Source organism: Oryctolagus cuniculus, chromosome 10 (assembly GCF_051225735.1).
Source record: "Oryctolagus cuniculus isolate XC-2025 breed Fujian yellow rabbit chromosome 10, ASM5122573v1, whole genome shotgun sequence".
NCBI classification, from domain to species: domain Eukaryota; kingdom Metazoa; phylum Chordata; class Mammalia; order Lagomorpha; family Leporidae; genus Oryctolagus; species Oryctolagus cuniculus.
In genome coordinates this window covers 21,959,632-21,981,834 of record NC_142876.1, presented here as the reverse complement: position 1 = coordinate 21,981,834, position 22,203 = coordinate 21,959,632, and the positions used below count along the sequence as shown (strand labels likewise).

At 44.5% G+C, this 22,203-nt stretch overlaps 1 protein-coding gene across 9 annotated transcripts in view; it reads right to left on the bottom strand.

The window, feature by feature from the left end:
• LOC149123708 (uncharacterized) overlaps positions 1-14,938 on the bottom strand; it is a 53,829-nt gene extending 38,891 nt beyond the window's left edge. Inside the window, exons 1-4 of one of the 9 annotated variants that reach the window (XR_016213982.1) lie at positions 14,679-14,921; positions 14,215-14,395; positions 12,200-13,791; positions 11,880-11,967 (exon numbers count right to left, since the gene is read on the bottom strand). Coding sequence is in view for 3 of the 9 variants with exons in the window: in XM_089305097.1 (XP_089161223.1) it covers positions 11,880-11,967; positions 14,215-14,363 (237 nt within the window). In the remaining 6 variants the exon portion in view is untranslated. Of the gene's footprint in view, positions 1-11,819; positions 11,968-12,199; positions 13,825-14,214; positions 14,414-14,678 lie in introns of all 9 variants that reach the window. The other 8 variants (XR_016213979.1, XR_016213978.1, XR_016213981.1 and 5 more) reach the window with 8 other exon arrangements.
• Between the last annotated feature and the right edge of the window lie 7,265 nt (positions 14,939-22,203).

Below are 22,203 nucleotides of genomic sequence, written 5' to 3'. Positions count from 1 at the left end.
GGGAATTATTTTTCCTTCTGTTTAATATTTTAGGCCATGTCTCCTCTGGCATAAGAGCCCGTTATCTCTCTCCTCCTACTTCACACTTTCCATAAGCCTTCTGGTTTCACAGCAGACACATTATAAATCTTCTCCTTCTAAGTGTCCCACATATGTTTCATTAAAAGTGTTTGTTTCTTTGATCAGCTTGACGTTTTTAATGTGAAAAAAATAATAACGTTGTCGCCTGGCACTTGGAAATCTATAGGCTCCAAGTGAGGAGCGGCCGTGCCAAAGGATGCTACATGGTAGGGAGGCCTCTGTGTCTGCCATTCACTCCACCAAGGCCATGGTCAGCACGGATGGGAGGACATAAAACACAATCCTGGTCTACTAACAGTTCATCATAACAAAGCCCCACAGGCTGGGAAGCTTCAATAACAGAAATTTAGATCCTCAAAGCTCAGAAGGCTGGAAGATCCCAAGATCAAAGTGTCAAGCAGGTAGTTGTTTCTGAGACCTCTCCCCTTGGCTGGTAGGTGGCAGTCTTTTCCCTGCACCTGCACGTGATCTCCTAAGTTAGGACACCAAGCATTCACCCTATAAACTTGGTTACCTCTCTGAAACCCCCATCTCCAGACAAACTCATACTGCACTGGAGGTTAGGACTTCAATATGAATTTGGGAAAAACTCAGTTCAGCCTATGATACCTGGTATGTTATAGCTTGGAAAACACACAACAAAAGAGAGGAAGGACAGCCAGGGAGAGGCAGTCACCATGGATTCCTTGGCAAGGTAAAGTGGACTTTGAGGGGCTTTGGCTGCATCTACTAAGGGGTGTAACTCGCACTCACAGAGGGCTGGGCACCAACCCTTGAGCAGACAAATTAAGCTGTCACAGCAAGGGCAAGGAGCGCTCTGAGTCACTGCTGAGGCTCTATTTGGGTCTCCAGGCCCTCAGGCACCCCGTTTCCCAGCAGCGGGAAGCAGGGCAGTGAACGATAAAGCCACCAATTTCCCCCTCTGCCTCCTCCACCGCCTCCCCCTCATGCCATGATTGCTGATGGTGATCTCAGAATAATTTCACAGAAGCCACCACGTGCTCCGACCCCTCACCCCCAGGGGTCCAAGTGACTAAACTTGCCGGCAGCTCCAGCAGCGTGACTTTGACGACACAAAAGGACAAGCCCTTCAGGCATCTGCCTCTCCCTCAGTGAGAAGCTCCTCAGACTGGGAGGGAGTAGAGTCCTCACCTGCGTGTACCTCTTCTAGCTTCCTTCCCAGATCGCCAGGGCTCCACAAAAGGTGGCTCCGGTTTCAGAAGCTATTTCACACGTAGAATTGGACTTTCCTTGTCTGCATTAAAATCTTAGATTTTAAGTCTGTGTGGAGTACATTTCTGGATTTGATGATTCTTCTTTTTCCTTCTATTTCTAAAGTATTTTTGCACTTTGTAGCTTAAAGTACATTTAAGGACTCAGGAAAACAAATGGCATAAATGTTATAATTCACAGAACATGTGGGTGCTTATGTCAACATAAAGTAGGGTATGGAAGCATGGGGAAAAGGAGTATTCTTATGAGGACTCTCAACTCCAGCCTCAACCTTTTAATCAGGTAGAATACTTACTTCCATTTTCTATGAAAATTTGAAGTAAGAGGAACAGTTGATTTGGTGCAAAGTAGTTTTAAGTCAGTTGGTAGAAAATGTGGATTTTGAAAACACTGCATGGATTTCAAAAATACTTATACCAAAATAAACCTATCTTTTAATTCCATTTTCTACAGAGTGTTTAAGTACCCTCATATTCCAAAGGTGTACATGTAGTAGGATTCATGTAGCAAGACATGACACCAAGGCCTTTTAATAGGAAGTAGTTATTTTGCAAGCATAAGGCCCAGGTGGAATTTATCCAAAAGCCTGAGCCCTGAACAAAGAAGGATCTGCCCTTATATATGGTTTCGGCCTCTTTGTCTTCCTTATATGGTTACATGCATACACTGGATTGGATATCCAGCGTTACATGGAGGCCACAGGAACGGATACATACTGCGCGTGGGTACATAGGTGATATTGTTCTCCACACACATACTGAGCGGTACTTGTCTGGAAGGGGTTGACATCACTACTACTAACAAGCAGCACCTGAAGAGGTTGCACATAAGCAGGCAGGGACCACAGCTGAAGCGTTCACAGGCAAGCAGATTAACAGCTGCATTCCGTTCCCAGGACAGGATCCTCCCCTGTTCTGACCTCGGGAAGGCTTCTACCACAGCTTTAATCGAGTCAGTTAGAAACAACTTTAATTCAAAGACAGAGGCCTCTGCCCACACGCACTAGGTATTTACAATATTCCCCTCACCTTTTCTGGCAAAAATGGGAACAACTTAGGGCTCAAGGAAAGACAGAGAAGGAACAGCAAGTGCTTTTGCCGTTTTACAGTTCCCCACTCTCAGTACTGTCTAATGAACACGTGCTTCACTTTAAACACAGTTGTCACAGCTCAGGTTACTATTAATCGAGTCCTACCCCCTATTAACCTAGGTCACAGCAAAGAAAACACACTTTCTGGTATCTCTGCCCTATATAAGCCCTATGTGCAGCCAGGTGTGCCCACCTATGACTGACAGCTTTGCCGAACACATGGACTAGGGGCAGGATGGCTTCCCAAAGGAAGGGATAGGTGCACACAAACCCACATCAGCCCGTGGTGGGGCATGGAGTCTGAGTGAATGAATGAAGTCAAACAGCCTAGGGTTATCTGCAGGAGACTGCCGCAAATAGGAAAACAAACTTTACCTATGGGCAAGTTCTGGCCCAGACACTGCCACTAATTAGTTATAAAACTTTAACAAGCCTCTTCCTGTTCTAGTTTCTTCATCTAGAACAAGAGGACATAAAACTACATCACCTCCAAATGACTCCTGGGTCTCAGCTGATCTCCTTAGGCGACAAGAAAAAAGAGGACTTAACTCCAATATCAGCGGCATGAACATAAAATCATTTAACTTCTCAAACCTCATTTATAAGCCAGGAATGATCATGTCTTAAGCTGTTAAATGAGATTACATGTCATGTGAAGATAAATATTAATAGCTGCCATTTACTAAACGTTTTCAATATATTAAATAGCAAAAGGGCAGCGCTGTGGTGCAGTGGGTTAAAGTCCTGGCCTGAAGCGCCGGCATCCCATATGGGTGCTGGTTCTAGTTCCAGCTGCTCCTCTTCCGATCCAGCTCTCTGCTGTGGCCTGAGAGAGCAGTAGAAGATGGTCCACGTCCTCAGGCCTCTGCGCCTACAGGGGAGACCCAGAAGAAGTTCCTGGCTCCTGGCTTCAGATCGACGCAGCTCTGGCCGTTGCAGCCATCTGGGGAGTAAACCAGCAAATGGAAGACCTCTCTGTCTCTACCTCTCTAACTCTGTCTTTCAAATAAATAAAACAAATCTTTTAAAAATAAAGTATTTCCTTGTAGCTGTATATTATTTCCCTGTTCTATTTAACCAACGCTGTCTGATGAACACTTGTTTTTTGTGTGTTTCTGATTTTAGTCAACTTACTCCACCGGCTGTTCTGATGTCTAAATAGAGCACAATAATGGAATATTTAACCACTGTAGTCAGAGAAACTTCATAGATTTTTGCCCTTAAGAAAATGCTAAAAGATAGGACCTTGGATAGGAAAAAAAGTCATAAAAAGTACTAAAATTATTAAAATAATTAGAATAAGATAAAGATCAACTTAGGTAAGGCAATGAGGATTGCAATAAAAATTTAAAATTCAATAGCAATGTGAAAATACCTGCTGGAACTAATAAAGAGATTTAAAACTTCAGAACACCAGGTGAATAATGTGGAGGACACATTTTGATGTACTCTCCTGGAATTAAGAGTACAATTGCATAGAGATGAAAATTATGAGGAAAAAAATGATAGGTATGATATTTTAGTCTTTCATAGTTAAAAATCCTCACAGGAAAGACTATAGCTCTTGAAACCAAAGAAATAAAGGACGATAGAGTTACAGAAAACTTGACAAAGAAAAAAAGCTTGAATATTAGAAGTCACCATATCATAAGTAAATTCATGAAAACGTTATCATATTTAATCTTGTAGTTATTTTAATAAAGGTATTCTTTCAAGATATAGGCAGGAAAACATGGCTAAAAGCACAAAAATTGTAGCGACTTAACTGACTTGCAACACTAAGTGGAAAAAATAAAACAATATCCAAGGAGTTATGAGGGTAAAAGTTGGTGATTATGATTTTTTATACCCAGTTGCTGATAGAAAAATTTTATATTGTAGTTTAGTACAATAGAACCTAAAGACAGCATCAGGAGGTCAGATAAATATAACCATCTTCCCTTAAGAAAATACATACTACCACTGACAAGTTGAAAAAGAAAAATTAAAACCCAAAAAACTGAAAGCTAGTGGTTTGCTACGGTAGAAATTTTGGTGTCTTCCTACAAAAGTCACATGAAACTTGATATCCAAGGTGAAAGGACCTTTGGCAGGTGGTTAGATCGTGAAGTTCCCACCTCATGAATGGGATTCATTCCCTTATAAAAGGGAGGGGCTGGTTTGTCCCTCCTACCATGTGGGGACTCAGACAAATGGCAGCTTCTGCAAAGAGCAGGCCCCACCAGACTCCGACCCTGCGGTGCCTTGGCCTAGGACTTCCAGCCTCTACAACTAGAAGCACAGATTTCTGTTGCTATGCCTTACCCAGCCTGAAACATTCCATTTTAGAAGCCCCAACCGATGTAGACACGGTAGGAAACAGCTGGATTCCTGCTTTTAAATCAAGGAGGACCACACCTGACCTTGCCGAAGCAGCTTTGTAGAGGACAGCATTTTCAAGCTGGGTCCCCTTGAGTTCCAAGTTCCACAGAGGTGACTCAGATGCCAAAGACAACAAGAGGAGGGCTGTGATGAAGAATTCTGGGTCCCTATGCCCTTTTCAACCACAGTGCTTCAGGTTTACCTTACTATAGTTCTATAAATATCTTAACTACAGTTCTATAAAACATAGTGGGGGGAGGATTTCAGCTGTTAATAAGGAGAGGAGTTTAAAAAATAAATAGTAGGAAAATCAGACATAGAAAAAAATCTGTTTGAACCAACTCTACTATTAACTACATGACCTTGGGCAAACTATCAACTCTGTTACAAAAAAAAAAAAAATACTACCATATATCTTATAGGTTCTTTCCAGGACAAATTGAGATGCGATGGAAAAAAATTTATTTTATTTATTTTCCTTTTAGAGAGAGAGAGAGAGAGAATTTCCCATCAGCTGGTTCACTCCCAAAATGCTCGCAATAGCCAGTGCTAGGCCAGGTCGAAACCAGAAGCTAGGAATGCAATCCAGGTCTCCATTGTGGTTGGCAGAGACCTAAGTACTTGAGCCATCACTGCTACATCTCAGAACATGCATTAGCAGGAAGCCCAAGTGGTCAGTGGAGCTGCGACTCAAGCCCAGACACGGATTTGGGAGGCAGACCTCCCACAGAGTCTTAAACGCTGCACAGAATACATATCCTAAGAGAAATTCTTCATTACTCAACTGTTACAAATTTCCAGCAGAAATGTGGAACAGCATATGTCTTTTGTTTAAAGTATGGGCTCAGGGGCTGGTGCAGTGGCATAACAGTAAAGCAACCACCTGCAGTGCCGGCATCTCATTCTTATATGGGCACCGGTTCAAGATCCAGCTGCTCCACTTCCAATCCAGCTCCCTGCTGTGTCCTGGGAAAGCAGTAGAAGATGGCCCAAGTCCTTGGGCCCCTGCACCCGTGTGGGAGACCCAGAGGAAGCTCCTGGCTCCTGGCTTTGGATCAGCGCAGCTCCAGCTGTTGCAGTCAATTGGGGAGTGAACCAGCGGATGGAAGACTGACACACACACACACACACACACTCTCTCTCTCTCTCTCTCTCTCTGTGTGTGTGTGTGTGTGTGTATGTAACTCTGACTTTCAAATAAATAAATCTTAAAAAAAAAAATAAATAAAAGGATGGGCTCAAATAGCGTATGTTCAAACTCAGGCTGCAGACAAAGGTTTGGAAAGCAAGATGGTTTGCCACATGGGGCTGAACTTCCAACCACTTTCACCCTATGATTCTCTGAGAAGGGTAATTGGGACAAACAGGGGCATCTGCTGTGGCCCAGGGGCTCTAGCTACCCAGGCCTTTCCCAGCCTCCCAGAGGGACTAGGAAATAAATGGATTATAGGTGGGTCAGGGTATTTATCAGTAGGGAAGCTCTGAGTAAAGATCCACGTTTGTGTCTGCTACATACACTCCAGATTTAGCTACACCACAAGCATCTCTTGGAAAGATCCCTTTTGCTTTGCTTATCAGATCTTTTAGACACACTATCACCCCCAAATGAACTGCCACTTCTCGGGATAAAGCCATCAGGAACATCACTTTTGCATACTTTCACTCAAATCTCTAGGCCCTCACACAGAGGCTCGACCCAGGTTGTGCTGGGTACAACATTCGGGTACCATCTTGGTCACGGCATGCCCAGTACTGTGAGCATCCTCAATCAGCTCTAGTATCGGGTGGGGGTGACATCCTCCAGGAGTTTATAATACATGACAAATGTGTGGGTTAAGTACTTGAGGGGAAGGGATGTAATCTCAATGTGGGATTATAATCTCAAATTATAAAGGACAGATGGTGAAAAACCAATACTAAAAGTAAAAGTTCAACCAGGCTGGGTAGTTTTCTCTAATTTATTAATGATCTTGTATTTTTCAAGTAGTGTGTGAGAAGTAGCGTTACTTACTTTTCATGTGGTATAATTTACATGTTGGACACAACTCTTGGGTATTCAGCTCAAGGGATATTTACATGAATTTTACTCAAGTGCTCATTACTCAGATAGAAACTACACCTCCCTTCAGGCCCTCCCAGTAACAAAATCCCCTAAAGTTAATCATTATCCTAGCTGCCAGACAGGGGATCTCTCATGGATTTTTTTAAAAGCTACATTCTGGTTATTTCAAAGGCAGAGAGAGAGAGAGAGAGACAGGCAGACATACAGAACTTTCATCTGCTGGTTCACTCCAAATGGTCACAAGCCCAGGTTGGGCCAGGCCAAAGCCAGCAGCCTAGAACTTCATCCAGGTCTCCCATGTGGGAGGCAGGGTCCCAAGCACTTGAACCCTCCCCCACTGCTTTCCCAGGTTCATTGGCAGGGAGTTGGATTGGAAGCAGAGCAGCTGGCGCTGGTACTGATGCTCTGATACAGGATCCCATCAATTCAAGTGGTGGATTAAGCCACTGCACCATAGTGCTGGCTCCCATGGATTGGATTTTAAGGAATATGTAACACTCACAGAATGGATGGGAAAAATAAACTTTGCTTTTTAAATTATAAAAAATGTAAGATTAAAAAAAAAAACATTTGAACACACACGTGTGATTTTCCCTGAAGTGTTGACTCAATCATGATTATTTTCTGCTTGTAAAATCGATCTTCTAGAAAATGGTCACCATGAGAAATACTATGGGGGAGTTGAAGGTGACCCTCAAGGACTCTGTAGGTTTGGTTCGGAATAGCAAACTCTGCCCTGGGGTTGTGGCATAACACGCTAAGCTACCTCTTGCGACATCAGCATCTCAGATGGGAGTGCCAGCTTGACTCCCAGTGCTCCACTTTCATTCCAGCCCCCTGCTAAAGCACACAAGGAGGCCAGAGGGAGATGGTCCATGTGCATGGGCCCCTTCTATGGAGTTCCTGGCTTCTGGTTTGGCCTGGCCCAGACCTTTCTGTTGCAGACATTTGAGGAATGAACTAGCAGATGGAAGATTGATCTTGATCTCAAACTCACTCTTTCAAATAAGTATTTAAAAAATAAGTTCTATTTGGCACACATGAAAAGCCAACGCTCAGGTGTGGCCATTGGACTCAGTAATTAGGTCACCGCTTGAGACATCCTAAATGAGCACCCAAGTTTGAGTCCTGGCTCCATTCCAGCTTCCTGCTAAGATGCACCCTGGGAGACAGTAGGTGACACTTCGAGTACTAGGGTCCCTGCCACCTATGAGGAAAACCTGGATTGAATTTCCAGCTCCTAGCTTTGGCCTGGTACAATCCTGCCTTTGCCTCAGCTATCACAATTGGGAAGTAAACCGGGGGACAGGAAATTTTTTTCAATTAAATAAGTAAATAATTAACAATTTATGTTCATGCGAACTCTCCCCCAAAGAGGCCCTGCACTAACAGCCTTCCCTTGAAGATATCAGATAATTATCAATTCTTAGTGAGCGGAACTTGTTAGCTCCAAATCCTTCTTTCTAAATATAGCTGCATAGGTTTCTCTCACCTTCCCAACCTGGCCAAAACCTGAAATAAAAAGTTAAGAATTTAAAAGATGTCTCTAAAGGATCCAGAGAGCATAAATCATCTCCTGTCGGGATAGCTGATGCCGTAACCTTCTCTATGCAAGGAGTTTCTGGAACTTCCTTTCATATATGAACAGGTCCCTGAGAGGAATCCCCTTTTGTGCCATCAAGTGAAGCATAGCCCTTTCTCTCTAGGGTCTCCTTCATGGAGACAGCCAATCCTGTCAGCACTCTTAATTCCATATGCCTTCTTGTACCTAAAAGCAGGTGTCAAAATTTCCCTTCTAATGTCATTTATTCTATTTAAATAATTCTTTAACTTTTCCATATGGAAGCGATTTTGTTGAACTTCAAACAGTTTAGCTCTCCTTCATCACTCTCAAGATTGCCCACATGCCATGAGGTGTGGACAGAGTTGCAGGGGGAGTCAGAACCTCGTTCATAAAAAAAACAGGCTGGGTCCCCACTGGCCACGTAACTTCATTCTCCTACAGTCACGAGTTCTGTCCCAACGGCGTGGTTATGCCCAGCAACCTCTCCTCTGCTGCTCGGTCTCTTCTCCCACGGACTAAACATTTGCTTTTCTTGACAGTGTTATTTCTGGAGTCTCAATATCCTGCCTCCACACCCTGTGAGATCCCGAGAGCCTTCTCTTCCCTTTCCCTTTTCTCATAGTAGCTTCCTTTTCCTACACATGTTTTGGCCAACCTCTGCCCTTCTGTTTTTCAGATCTGATCCTGTTAGATGCATCCTCCCCATCCCCCTGCAGTCTGATAAATTTTCCTGACATCACCCCTACCACACTGGATATAGCTCTCTAAAAGCAAACCTCCACACTCAAAAGCTGGCTCTACTTTGGCTTCTCAGCAACTCAGTGTGCTCTCTCCTCTCAGTCGCCCACTCAGTGCATACTCATTGGACACACACCAAACCATTTTCTCTACACTCCTGTAGATGTTCAGCCTTGGCCCTGCATAATATTCCACCCATTTGAAGGTATTTCAAGAAGTTTGTATATAATGGAATAAAATTTTAGGGGCTGGTAGTGTGGTGCAGTGGATTAAGCGGTCATCTGCAATGCCAGCATTCGGTATGAATACCGGTTAAAGTAGCCCATCCCTAGTAACGTGCCTGGAAAAAGCAGCGAAAGATGGTTCAAATGCTTGGGCCCCACCACCTGTGTGGGAGACCTGGACGGAGTTCCAGGCTCCTGACTTCAGCCTGCCCCATCCTCGGCCATTGGAGGCCATTAGGGAAGTACAGTAATAGATGGAAGATCTCACTCTCTCTAACCATGCCTTTCAAATAAGTAAGTCTTTAAAAATTTTTACTTGAGAACAAGAAGTCTTTGAAATCCCTGCACAGTTTTGTCATAATGCTCATTCTCCATGAACCTTTTAAAGATTCCTCATAAATAAAATTTCAAAGCTTTTTTGCATCCAAAGATACTTATCTTTTAATTCCATTTTCCATGAACTTCTTGAAGTGCCCCCCTATTCAAAAATCTCAGAATATTCCAGCGTAGAAGGAAGGAACCTCAGTTTTGCAGGTAAACAGGCTTGGGTTCAAGGCCTAGTCCAGGAATAACTCCTCAGGGCCTAAGTTTCTTCATCTCTAATGAGAGCAAGAACGACTTCACAGGACAGTTGATGAGCAGAGTGTCCCATGTAAGATACCTAGCATTATGTTGGAAGAAAGAGGCAATTCGAAATTGGCTCTGTGACAATCTTTGCATTTTTTAAGTAAAATGTTGTCACGCCCAACATGAGTATACCCACACACTCTGGTATCAATATTAACCTAAATACCATGGACTAATACAAAATTAAGTTGCTGCCTCTGTGGAACCAGCACTGTGGTATAGTAGGTTAAGCCTCCACCTGAAGCACCAGCATCCCACAAGGGCACCAGTTCATGTCTCAGCTGTTCCTCTTCCAATCCAGCTCCCTGCTATGGCCTGGGAAAGCAGCAGAAGATGGCCCACGCACTTGGCTACCTGCACTCACATGGGAGACCTTGAAGAAACTTCTAGCTCCTGGCTTCAGATGGACCCAGCTCCGGCCATCGCAGCCTTCTGGGGAGTGAACCAGTGAATGGAAGACCTCTCCTTGTAACTTGGCCTCTCAAATAAAGAAATCCTTTTTTAAAAAATTGCCACTTCTGAGCTATAAACCTTATTTCTTATTCCTTTCCTTAAAGCTACCATCGGTGAGGAAATCTTTCTCCTCCCCTGAACTCCGCAGCCACGCTCATCCATGACCTCCAGATGCATACCACCTCCCTGTCCCCTTCCTCCGACAGGATGCTCCCAGGCGTCCTGATCCCTGCCTGCCAAACTCAACTGTGGCCCCGATGGCCTCTCTTCCCTCTGTACTTCTCAAGCCTGGTGAATATCAGAGGCTGCCAGCAAGAGTCTCCCCTCTGGCTGTTCTGAGCCTGGTTCAACCCCTCTGGTAGCTTTGCATTCATTTTCTCACAGGACCCAACATATCTACAACCAGAAGTGAGAGCAAAGTGCCCCTCAGACATACTCGCTACTTTAATTCTACATTTTTCACTTTTCTCAGGCATTTCTACTCTTCCAGTATTTTTTTGTTTCTCATTCTTCAACCACCACTTGGATTTTTTTTCTCTATTCATGATATAGACATTCCTTTCCTGTTCAAAAATCTTAAAATTCATTTAAAAAGCAAATGATATCAGAAGCATGATTCTTCTATTCAATGAAAACAGTGGAAATTTTAACACAGTAATTATTCTGATGTGATATATACCATCAGTTGAAGACAAAATAAATTAGTTGAAGACAAAAATAAAAGCATGTATCCCTTTAATGTAAAAAATACACACACATCTGAATATCTGAGTGTATGCACAGGCACACACACACAAAGCCAGACACATTTGCATGTTTTTCTGCAAGGGAGACATATTTGCATATTTCTCTGCAAGGATACACAGGATGTTATTCTAAATGTTTACCTTTGAAGAGAGGGACCTTTTACTACAACTTGAATTTCCTAGCTCTGTGCCTTACATTTTATTCCTATCAAGAATTATCTGGGCAGTGAGACTGTGGAAAACTATTGTTCCCTTAAAATGGAAGGAAATTCTGACACAAGTTATAACATGGAGGAAACTTGAGGACATTAACCTAAGTGCAAGAAACCCATCAGGGGACAAATACTGCTGTTATAGGAAGGAACTACAGTGGTCAAATCAAGCTGGAAAGTAGATGGAAAGAGCCAACAGCTGGGCATAAAGCTTCAGATGAGGATGATAAAAAGTTCTTGGAGAGCAATGGGGGTGAGAGTTAGATGGTGGTATGAATATGCCATACCACTTAAAAATGAGGTGAAGATGGTAAAGTTTATATGCATCTTATCACAGTTTAAAACATCGTTTTTAAATCCCTGCATCTTGATAAACAAGTTTTTTTTTTCCACTAGATCGAGCATCACACCAACACCCAGAAACATACCTATTTGTACAGAGGGACCCGACTGGGACTGAGAGCGGCCCACAGGCAGAGGAAACAGACCTGGTGTCCATGGTCACCTCCGGCAGTCAGGTTTGATGTTGAGCACCAGGTCCTCAAACAAAGCCGGCTTCTTGGCTTCCTCCTCCACCTGAGGAAATAAAAGCCAGAAACATCAAGATGACCAGCTTTTAAATTTAAAAAGGCCCATGCTCTTGTGGCCATCTTGATAACCCTTTAGCTCCTGAGGTCCACAGCATCCCTTGTTTTTATTCTGAAGCCCCGGATGCTGTCACAGAACTGGGACGTTCGGAGCTGATACAGCTCATCACACAACAGTCAGAGTCTAGCCTGGAAGGATCATGAGCGTGCACTTGTCATACCTCCTGGGCAGGGTCAGGGCTAGAAAGACGAGGCTCTCTACGGAGAGCAATTCCCATTGGGAAGAAAACTTGAGAAGTAGTGGTCTAGACCGGCAATGCTCAAAGTGTAGTCCCCAAACCTACCATCACCCTCACTTGGAATTTAGTAGATATACAAATTCGCAGGCCTCACACCAGATCCACTGAATCAGAAATTCTGGCAATGGGCCCCAGACACCTGTGGTTTAATAAGGCCTCCAGGTGATTCTTGCGCCTGCTTATCAGGGTCTCAAACACAAGCACTATGGACCAGCATTGTAGCATAGCAGGTAAACCCACCGTGTGTGACACTGACATCTGCTGATGGCCTGGGAAGATGCCTAAGCATGTGGGCCCCTGCCACCCATGTAGGAGACCCAGATAAAGCTCCTGGCTCCTTGTGGCCATCTGGAGAGTGAACCAGCAGATGGAGGATCTTTTTCTCCCTCCCACTCTTTCAAATACTATTAAAAAAAAAAAAAAAGGAAGCCCTAAAAATGTAAATCCCTATGCCCAGCGCTAGAAAGTTAGAGGAACAGCTGAGAAACACTGTAATAGATAGGCAAGCGGAGTACAAGGGATCAAGCAATACAAGGTGCTGGTGACTGGCGAGCTTCACAGTGAGGAATCAGGGAGCTGCCCTTATTCTGTGGGCTTTAAGAGGTTTAGATAGTAGAGCTACAGAAATCTTGCCCCAAGGAGGTGGTGGGTAAGTGTGACAGCCAGCACAGATTCTAAAGTTTAGATAAAAGAGTCACCAATTAGCCCAGGAGAATGGTGAGCCACCCCCATGATGAATTCCAATTGCTCCCAATGAGCACAGCTGGCCCCCGGAATGGGCAGGGGCAGGCAGGGGATCTGCAGGTGGGATCTACCTAGGAGACGGAATGGAGATGGGCGGACAGGACCATCTTGAAATACAGGGACAGCCAGGGGGGAGGCCCAAAGAACTTATCAGCTCAGCTCAGAGTCAGCCGTGGGCATCTCATAAGGAACATGGGGCAGTTTCTTCTCAGTGTTAAACAGGCTGTTTCAGCCAGGCAGACCACCAGGATTGCTACTTACAGCCTTCCTAAGCCAGGTCAGTCACACTCTGCAGACAACCCCCCCTCCCCCACTCCCACATGGAGATTTTCTATGGCATGGACAGGAAGTCTGCTGAGGGCAGAGCAGATCAGGCAAGATGAGTTTTCTGGTGCTCTCCTCGTTTCCCTCAGATCTGCCTCCCTCTCTGCGTAGTAAGTCACCACACGGAGCACGGAGGTAAAAGCCATCTTGCTTCTCCAGGGAGCTCTCATTCTCCGCCTGTGGTTCTTCAACTCCCACATCACTTCAGATAGCCAGAGTCCGAGAACAGCCCTGGCTACATCTCGAGTTGCTCATGCATATAACAGAGGCAGCCTTTCAGTGTAACTTGACGGGGCCATTTTCATAATTTCTTGTTAGGATTCAGTAGTAGTGATGGCAGTGTGGCAACAAGCCAGCTGTTGTAGGCTACACATAGGCCTCCCAGCCGATTTTCACGCTAAAGGCAGGGACTCCTGAAGCTGTGAGGTCCTGAAGCATCAGAGCTCCTATGGGAGGAGCATAAAGTACTGTCAGCCTCTCTGGGAAAAGAAGAGGGGCAGAGAGAACGTTAGACGCCCTTCGACCAGAGGAAGTCATTTTCGTTCCCAGCGATTATGCCAACCCAACGTCCTGAATCCAGAGCAGCTCTGTGAAGTCCGCCAGCCTCCACCTCCTCCCAGGAAGGCTACTTAGGGCTATTTTCTCCTTTGCAACTGCCTGTATTTGGCTCTGAGGGATTCAGGTGTGCAATGTGTTTTCATCAAACAAGCATCTCACAGAAAAACAGCAATGGACTGCATGGTTTCATTATATTAGAAATACTGCTGTGCTTCCAAAATTGTAGAGCTAATTTTGACCAAAAATCGACCCCAAAAGCATCCCCCCGATTGAGTATCCCCCAGGAGCGGGTTCCATCCAAGACAGCTAACCTCCCAGAAAGTGCCCGACGTCTAGATTGAAGAGGCAAACGACGAGGGATCTCCCCGTCCCTGCCGCGTCCCACGTTGTGTGCCTGGAGAAGCAGCAAGGGAGTGACATCCATCAAGTCCAAACTGCTCCGCCACGTCCGTGACAGCATGATCTCCACGCAGCATCTGTTCCTTCCTGTCACTGAGCACAGATGATGAACTGCCGAGGACAATAACATCTAATTGCTACTTTTTAATATCTGGGGTTGGCTTTGAGGATTTCTCAATTAAAAGTTAGCACCACCACGCAGCCAAGCCCAAGTGGGTAAGGTGTGAAATAACGGCAGAAGCCTTGGCTTTCAAACTCTCCTCTTTCTGCCACTTTGCCCATCTTTTCCCTTCTCTTCCCCTCAACTCTGATTCTGCCCCACCCAGCGACCTTGTGGCCTCAGTATTACCCCTATTCCAAAGTAGCACAAACTTACCTGGTACACATAATGACTAAAACAGCAGAGGAAGGAAGTTAAGAGAAGAATCTGTAGGGGCTGAATGTCTGGGTTTAAATCCTGCCCCTCTACCCACTGGCCATGTGACCTACGTCTCTATGTCCCAGCTATCCCACATTAAACCACAGCGGATGATCATAATAGCATTCACTAGAGTTGTTGCAAGAATTGAAGGAACTGGTGTTTTTTAATGTGTAATGAGCACTATGTAACTACTCGCTAAGTAAAAAGCACCAAGTGCTATCATTCTAGAAGCACTGAACTAGCACCTATGCTGTGCCTTATGGGAGACAGGTGCTGTGGAAGTTAGACCTGATAGAAGACAGAGCACACATGTTTGTGCCAGTTATGGGTATTAGATATTCCACGACCTGTAAAGGTCATACCTTTTTTAATGGGCATCAGTGGCTTGGTCAGACGGATGCATAAAATTCTGTTCCTCTCTTTGGTTCTGAATATTCACTGATTTTTCCTTTCCAGAGCCAATGAAGAAAGCATTTAATCTTCTAGAGCAAATGTGGTCAAGAGTTTGCAGAAGCAAGGAAGAGCAGAGTATGGCAAAGCAGGCACACGCACAGTGATTCTCCTTTGACGCTGCCACACCTCCCGTCAACTTGCCTCACTTTTTATAACCCCTCCCTTCAAAACAGAGGCATTTAATTGAAAACTAAACTGTAAGGCAAAATGAATTTCAGCATAGTGAAACTTCATGTTTGGAATTTCTCTACTTATAACCTCTTACTATTATAGGCTGGGTATTGGGCCTAAATTCATTTTCCAGCTTCTTACCTTTTACTTAGAGAAGAATTCTAAATACAAGCCCAAATATGCCATACAGTATGATAAACTTTATTTACAATGTGAGAAAAATACACAGGTCCATCAGGGCTTTATTAAGGGAGATTGGGGCCAAAGAAAGGAATTCTCATGCCCTACTTTTCTCATCCTGAGACCATGTGGAGGTGAGAGAGAGTGTGTCCACTCTTCCTAGCTTCTTATGCGCTAAGAAAAAAATGGAAGTGTTTATGTGGTACCACCCCCATGTCCTAGGTAAGAGGAGGTACTTCCTGGGGAGGGGTCCTCTGATTGACAGGTAGATGAACATGACAAAACAATGTGAACTAGGTGTAGCTTCTAGCTTATGAACTTAAAATTATCTAATCTTTACCACATCATCCCCCACCTCAGAGATTTATGACCCTTATTCTTAAGGTAGCCTCATCACACCTTCTATAGATACTTACCTGCCTGTCTTGGGTTCAAAAATCCCTTCCTATCTCATATAATGACTCCGTTTCATGAGCTGGAGAATTTTGAGTCACTGCCAATGGCTGGGTCCCCAATATGGTCATCATTATATTTAGAAGTTGTTGGTTTCTTTTTGATTTTTGAAGAGGTATTTAAGATCTTTGATTGGCTCACAGTAATAAACACCTGTGAAGACTCAAGAGGTAGAATTTTTTTTTTTTAATGAACATAAATTTCCAAAGTACAGCTTATGGATTACAATAGCTTCCTCCCCCCCGTAACTTCCCTCCCACCCACAACGCTCCCCTCTCCCACTCCCTCTCCCCTTCCATTCACATCACGATTAATTTTCAATTATCTTTATATACAGATCAATTTAGCGTATGTTAAGTAAAGATTTCCACATTTTGCTCCCACACAGAAACACAAAGTGTAAAATACTATTTGAGTACTAGTTATAGCATTAATTAAACACCTAAGAGTAATTGTGTATTAATTACAGAGTTCAACCAATAGTTTTAAGTAGAATATAAAATGCATCTTTTGTATTGTTGTGGCTTCCCCCCCACCGACTTCCCTCTCTCCCTCCCTCCCATGGCCCTCCCCTCACCCACACCCTCTCCCACCCCACCCTTCATCACATTTCATTTTCAATTACCTTCATATACTGAAGATCAACTTAGTATATACTAAGCAGGGATTTCAACAGGCTGCACTCACACAACCGAACCCGGTATAGGGTATTGTTCGACTAGTAGTGTTGTTTTTGAGTTTCATAGTTAAACATATTAAGGACAGAGATCCTGCGTGGGGAGCATGAACCCAGTGACTCCTGTTGATGATTTAACAATTGGCACTCTTATTTATGATTTCAGCAATCACCCGAGACTCTTGCTATGAGCTGTCTAGGCTATGGAAGCCCCTTGAGTTCACCAACTCTGAATTTGTTTAGTCAAGGCCATATCACAGTGGAGGTTCCTTCTTCCCTTCAGAGAATGGTTCCTCTCTCCTTTTTGGCCTGATTCTTCTGCTGGGGTGTTGTTTACCAGGATCCTTCATTTAGATTGTTTTTTGCCACCGTGTCATGGCTTTCCATGCCTGCGAGACTCTCATGGACCTCTTAGTCAGATCCGAATGTCCCAAGGGTTGATTCTGAGGCAGGAATGCTGTTTTGGGCATTTGCCATTCTATGAGTCTGCTGTGTGTCCTGCTTCCCCCGCAGGATCATTCTCTCAAGAGGTAGAAGTTTAATCCTTGAAAATGTACCCAGCTTGGGACGCCTGGTAGTTTCACTGAGATAGGTGTGCTCAGTAGCACCTGGTAAGGTACCTTCCATTTCTACTGCAACTGGTCTGAAGGGGATCCTTCGTTCCAAGTTTTTAGTAAGAGTCAATCTCCTGGGGAAATTGGCTGCTCATGAGTCTGAGGACCTGGCCTTTATTATCATACTCTATCAAAGCCTTTTGTACCTGGCTTAAGTTGATAATATACTTTATCTAATCTTGAACCTCTGAATGAAAGAGGATGTCAAAGATGAGGAAGGGCCTTCCATACAGCATCCCATAAGTTTTAGGTGCTATTCTCATCCTGAGAAGGGCAACAGGCAGTAGTTTAGGCCACGTTTCTGAGATCTCCTGGCAAAACCTGACTTCTATTACCTGAGTAAGATCCACTGTGGCATAACCTGCCTTTCTAACTCCTTCCTTCATGTAACTACTGCCATCAGTAAACCACTCAACAGCTGGATTCTCCAGAGGCTCATCTCATAGGTCAGGTCTACTGGAATACACCTTTTCTATCATTTCTACACAAGAGTAAGATAACTCTCCAACACTCTCAGGTGGCAACAAAGTTGCTGGGTTGAAGACTTGGCACACTTTAAGAGTGATATCAGGAGAGTCCAACAATAGAGCCTGATATTTTGTGAGACACCCTCCTGTTAGCCATTGATGTCCTTTAATTTCTAAGACCCCTTATACCTAGTGTGGAGTTCGAACTTCAAGTGGCAGGCCTAAAGTCAGCTTGGTGGCTTCCTCCACCAAGAGTGCTATAGCAGCAACAGTCCCTAGGCATACAGGCCAACCTATAGCCACCGAATCTAGCTGTTTAGGAAAATAGGCCACTGGTCGTGGAAGTGGAACCAACTTCTGAGTCAGTACTCCTAGAGCAACCTCCTGCTTGTCTGCTATGAACAAGGTGAATGGCTTGCTCAGGTTAGGGATTCCTAATGCTGGAGCTTCCGTTAAAAGCTCTTTAATCCTTTGGAATGCCTTTTGTAGCTCTCCTTTTAAAGCTTTATACAAAGGCTTGGCTATTAATCCCAATCCTGGAATCCATCCTCTACATTATCCTGCCTTCCCAGAAATGTCATCCGCTGCTTTTTTGTCTGCGGTGATCCTATACATAGAATAGCTTCCTTTCTCTTGACTGAAAGAGCACACTTTCCTGGGGTTAGCATATATCCCAGGTAATCTGCCTCATGTTTAGAAACCAGAGCTTTCACTGGGGAAACTGTATCCTCACTTTTCCAGATTCTGGGTTTAATGGGATGTAGAATAAAGTACCCCTTAGGCAAAGGTTTAGCACACAATAGGATGCATTAGAACAGCTGCCTTAATGGCCTTGGGGCCTTTAACCATTCTGTATTTGCCATTTGACCTTAAAACAGGCAAGTATTATAGAGAGAATGACACAGAACCAAGAGTCCATGTTTGAGAAACTTAATTTACTTTAAAGAAGCACCTAAGGATAATAACAAACCTTATAAGCAATGGAGTTTGAAACTTAGACATAACTCAAACTTATAAGACATAAGAATATCCTCTACTGAACACACTAAAATGAAGTAAATCTTTGAGACCAAGGTTTACCATTAATTCTAATAATACAACTCTTTGAGGACAGAGGTCCAGCACGGAAAGTTAGTACAGTTACTCCTGTTGTTAACTTAACAATTAAAACTCTTATGTTTGATGTCAGTGATCACCGAGGCTCTTGACATGAGCCTCCTAGGCTATGGAAGACTTTTGCATCCACAAACTCCATAAGTATTTAGACAATGTCACAAACAAAGTGGAAGTCCTCTCCTCCCTTCAGAGATGAGTACATCCTTCTGTGATGACCACTTATTTCCACTGGGGTCTCACTCACAGAAGTCCTTCATGTAGGGACACTTTTTGTACCAGTGGCCTTGCTTTCCATGCCTAAAATGCTTTTGTGGGCTTTTCAGCCAGACAAGGGTGCCTTATGGGCTAATTCTGAGGTCACTGAGTGTTACTACAGCATTGCTATTCTATGAGTCTGCTGTATGGACTACTTCTGCTGTGGGAGAATTCTCTCCTCTTCAATCCTGTCTATATTATGACTCAACACTTAATCCTATCTATATTATCACTAAACACATAAAATGCTGCTTTTACCATCCAGCTCATGGGGATTTGGGATCCCATGACAAGTTTTTGAACTGTACCCTTAGAAGTAAGCCTCTAGGAATGTGTGCAGAACTACACAGCTTTAGTTTCTTTGGAGGACCTGAGAAGATAAAAACAGACACAGCTCTTCTGGAGCTTAATTAACCTTAAGCATGTGACATTGATATATTGTATTAGCTAGAATTTTGACACCTTAGAGTCTACATTTGTACACAAAATGAAGTAAAAAGAAAACACCGTCTGGTCCAAGATGAGATCTCAGAAGGCCCCCATGCCTGGGACACTGAACTCCAGGAGGCCACTGCCATGCCTGGGGAATGGAACCCCAGGAGACCCACAGATTCTGGCACGAAGCCAACAGGATAAGGGAGCCGGCACAAAGCCAAAAGGATAAGGGGACCAGAGCAAAGCCATGAAATGGAGAAAAAAGGAAAAAAAGACCAGGAATCCCATTACATGAATTCTACCACCACACATAGCCTAGAAAAAAACAGACTAAAATTTAAAAAATAAATAAATAAAAGTCGCTCTGATAACCAGGAGTGCACCATGTGGCCAGTCACAGGGGCTGCCATCTTGGGGATGGACTCTGTTGCCCATCTTCCGGTAAGGACAGAAGTCCTCCTGGTGTCTGCCCACTTGGCAACCACATGTTTTACTGGGAACTGCTATCTTGGGGTGGAAGTCCCACACTGCGTCACAGGAAGTAGATCCTCCACCATGTTTGGTCTCTCACTTCCTGAGACCATGTGTCTACCAGGCATTGGAAGTAGTCTTATCCAGTTTGCACCACCCAAAACTGGCAAATGAAAAGTCGCTCTAGCATTCCTAACTTTAAAACCAAAACCTGAGGCAAACACATTGTTCATAACCGTGACATCCTTCCACACGACTTAAAGGCTTAAGTTTTAGCTTTTCCAACTACATACACTATTCTTAAAACCACATCACAACTTGGAAGAATTTAAATATCAGCAAACACTTGTAAAGTGGACCCTTTTCATGTTTTTTCTCTCCAATTCCATTAGCGTTTTGTGTTAGCATTTGCTCACCCGAAGCTACCAAGATTAGGAATAAAAAAGACATTAAAATTTACATTTTAGCTTTGGAAACTGCCCATATCCAAGGCAGGAGCTTCCAGTGCTCTGCCACTTCTGAAACCAAAACCGAAATTGAAACCGCAACCGCTTGAAACTCTGAAAACCGAATCTGCGCATTTGCTGTGGTAAAAAGCCGCGTGTCTGCTCAGCAAATCACACTGCTGTGCTTGCAAACGAATCTGTCTCGTGGCTGGCTGCGCCAAATGTTACGGGCTGGGTATTAGGCCTAAGTGCATTTTCCAGGTTCTTGCCTTTTACTTATAGAAGAATTCTAAACACACTTAGAGATGAATTCTGTCACACACGGCATAAACTTTATTTACAACGTGAGAAAAATAAACAGACCCATCAGGGTTTTATTAAGAGAGAATGGGGCTGGCACCGCAGCTCACTTGGCTAATCCTCCGCCTGGTCAGGGCGCCGGATTCTGTCCCGGTTGCCCCTCTTCCAGGCCAGCTCTCTGCTGTGGCCCAGGAGTGCAGTGGAGTCCTTGGGCCCTGCACCCCATGGGAGACCAGGAGAAGCACCTGGCTCCTGCCATCGGATCAGCACGGTGCGCCAGCTGCAGCGCGCCAGCCGTGGCGGCCATTAGAGGGTGAACCAATGGCAAAGGAAGACCTTTCTCTCTGTCTCTCTCCCTCACTGTCCACTCTGCCTGTCCAAAAAAAAAAAAAAGAGAGAGAGAGAGAGAGAATGGGGCCAAAGAAAGGGAATTATCATACCCTGCTCTGCTCGCCCTGAGTCCACGTGGAGAGCCAGTGAGCGTTCACACTTCCTAGCTTTTTATGTGCTCAGTAAAAACCGAAGTGTTTACATGGTACCACCCCCATGTCCCAGGTAGGAGGAGGTACTTCCTGGGCGGGGTTCCCTGATTGACAGGTGGATGAACATGACAACACAAGGTGAACTAGGTGGGGCATCCAGCTCATGAACTTAAGATTGTCTATCTAATCTTTACCACATCACTGCAGCCATTAGGTCTGAAGTGTACCTGTGCTTCAGGTCAGACCAGGCCTTGTGGGAGACAGCAAAGGAGCAAGAGTTACGGTGGTCACCGACAGTTCTCCCGTGTGCTCATGAAAACCGAGGCCAGCTAAACCATGTGGAAGTGGAATTCTCTAGAATGCTCAAGGGGTTTCAGAAGAGAGGGGAGTAAGTAAAAACAATAACAGGCACAGTGTCTGTGGAAAGATGAAGCTTAAAATTCATCTGGAATAGATGGAGGAAATGGAGACCACCCTAAAAGTCAGGGCAAGTATCCGTGACACCTCAATCATAGTTAAGTTTGTGGACCAGTGAGATTGGCCCACCCATAGAGGAGGGTGATAGATGGGAAGCAGGGAGAAGAAAACAGAGAGGTTGGCATCGTTTACCAGGGGCCTTTGAAAGCTCAGCTGGAGAATCTAGATTTGATTAAGTGCTACCTGAACAAGGTATTCTTTGCCACTAGCCCTCTTAAAGACCAAGTCCTTTGGCTGGCGCTGTGGTGTAGTGGGTAAAGCCACTGCCTGCAGTGCCGGCACCCCATATGGGTGCTGGTTCGAGTCCTGGCTGTTCCATTTCCGATCCAGCTCTCTGCTATGGCCTGGGAAAGCAGTAGAAGATGGCTCAAGTCCTTGGGCCCCTGCACCTGTGTGGTACACCTGGAAGAAGCTCCTGGCTCCTGGTTTCAGGTCAGCGCAGCTCCATTGTTGCAGCCAATTGGAAATTGAGCCATGGATGGAA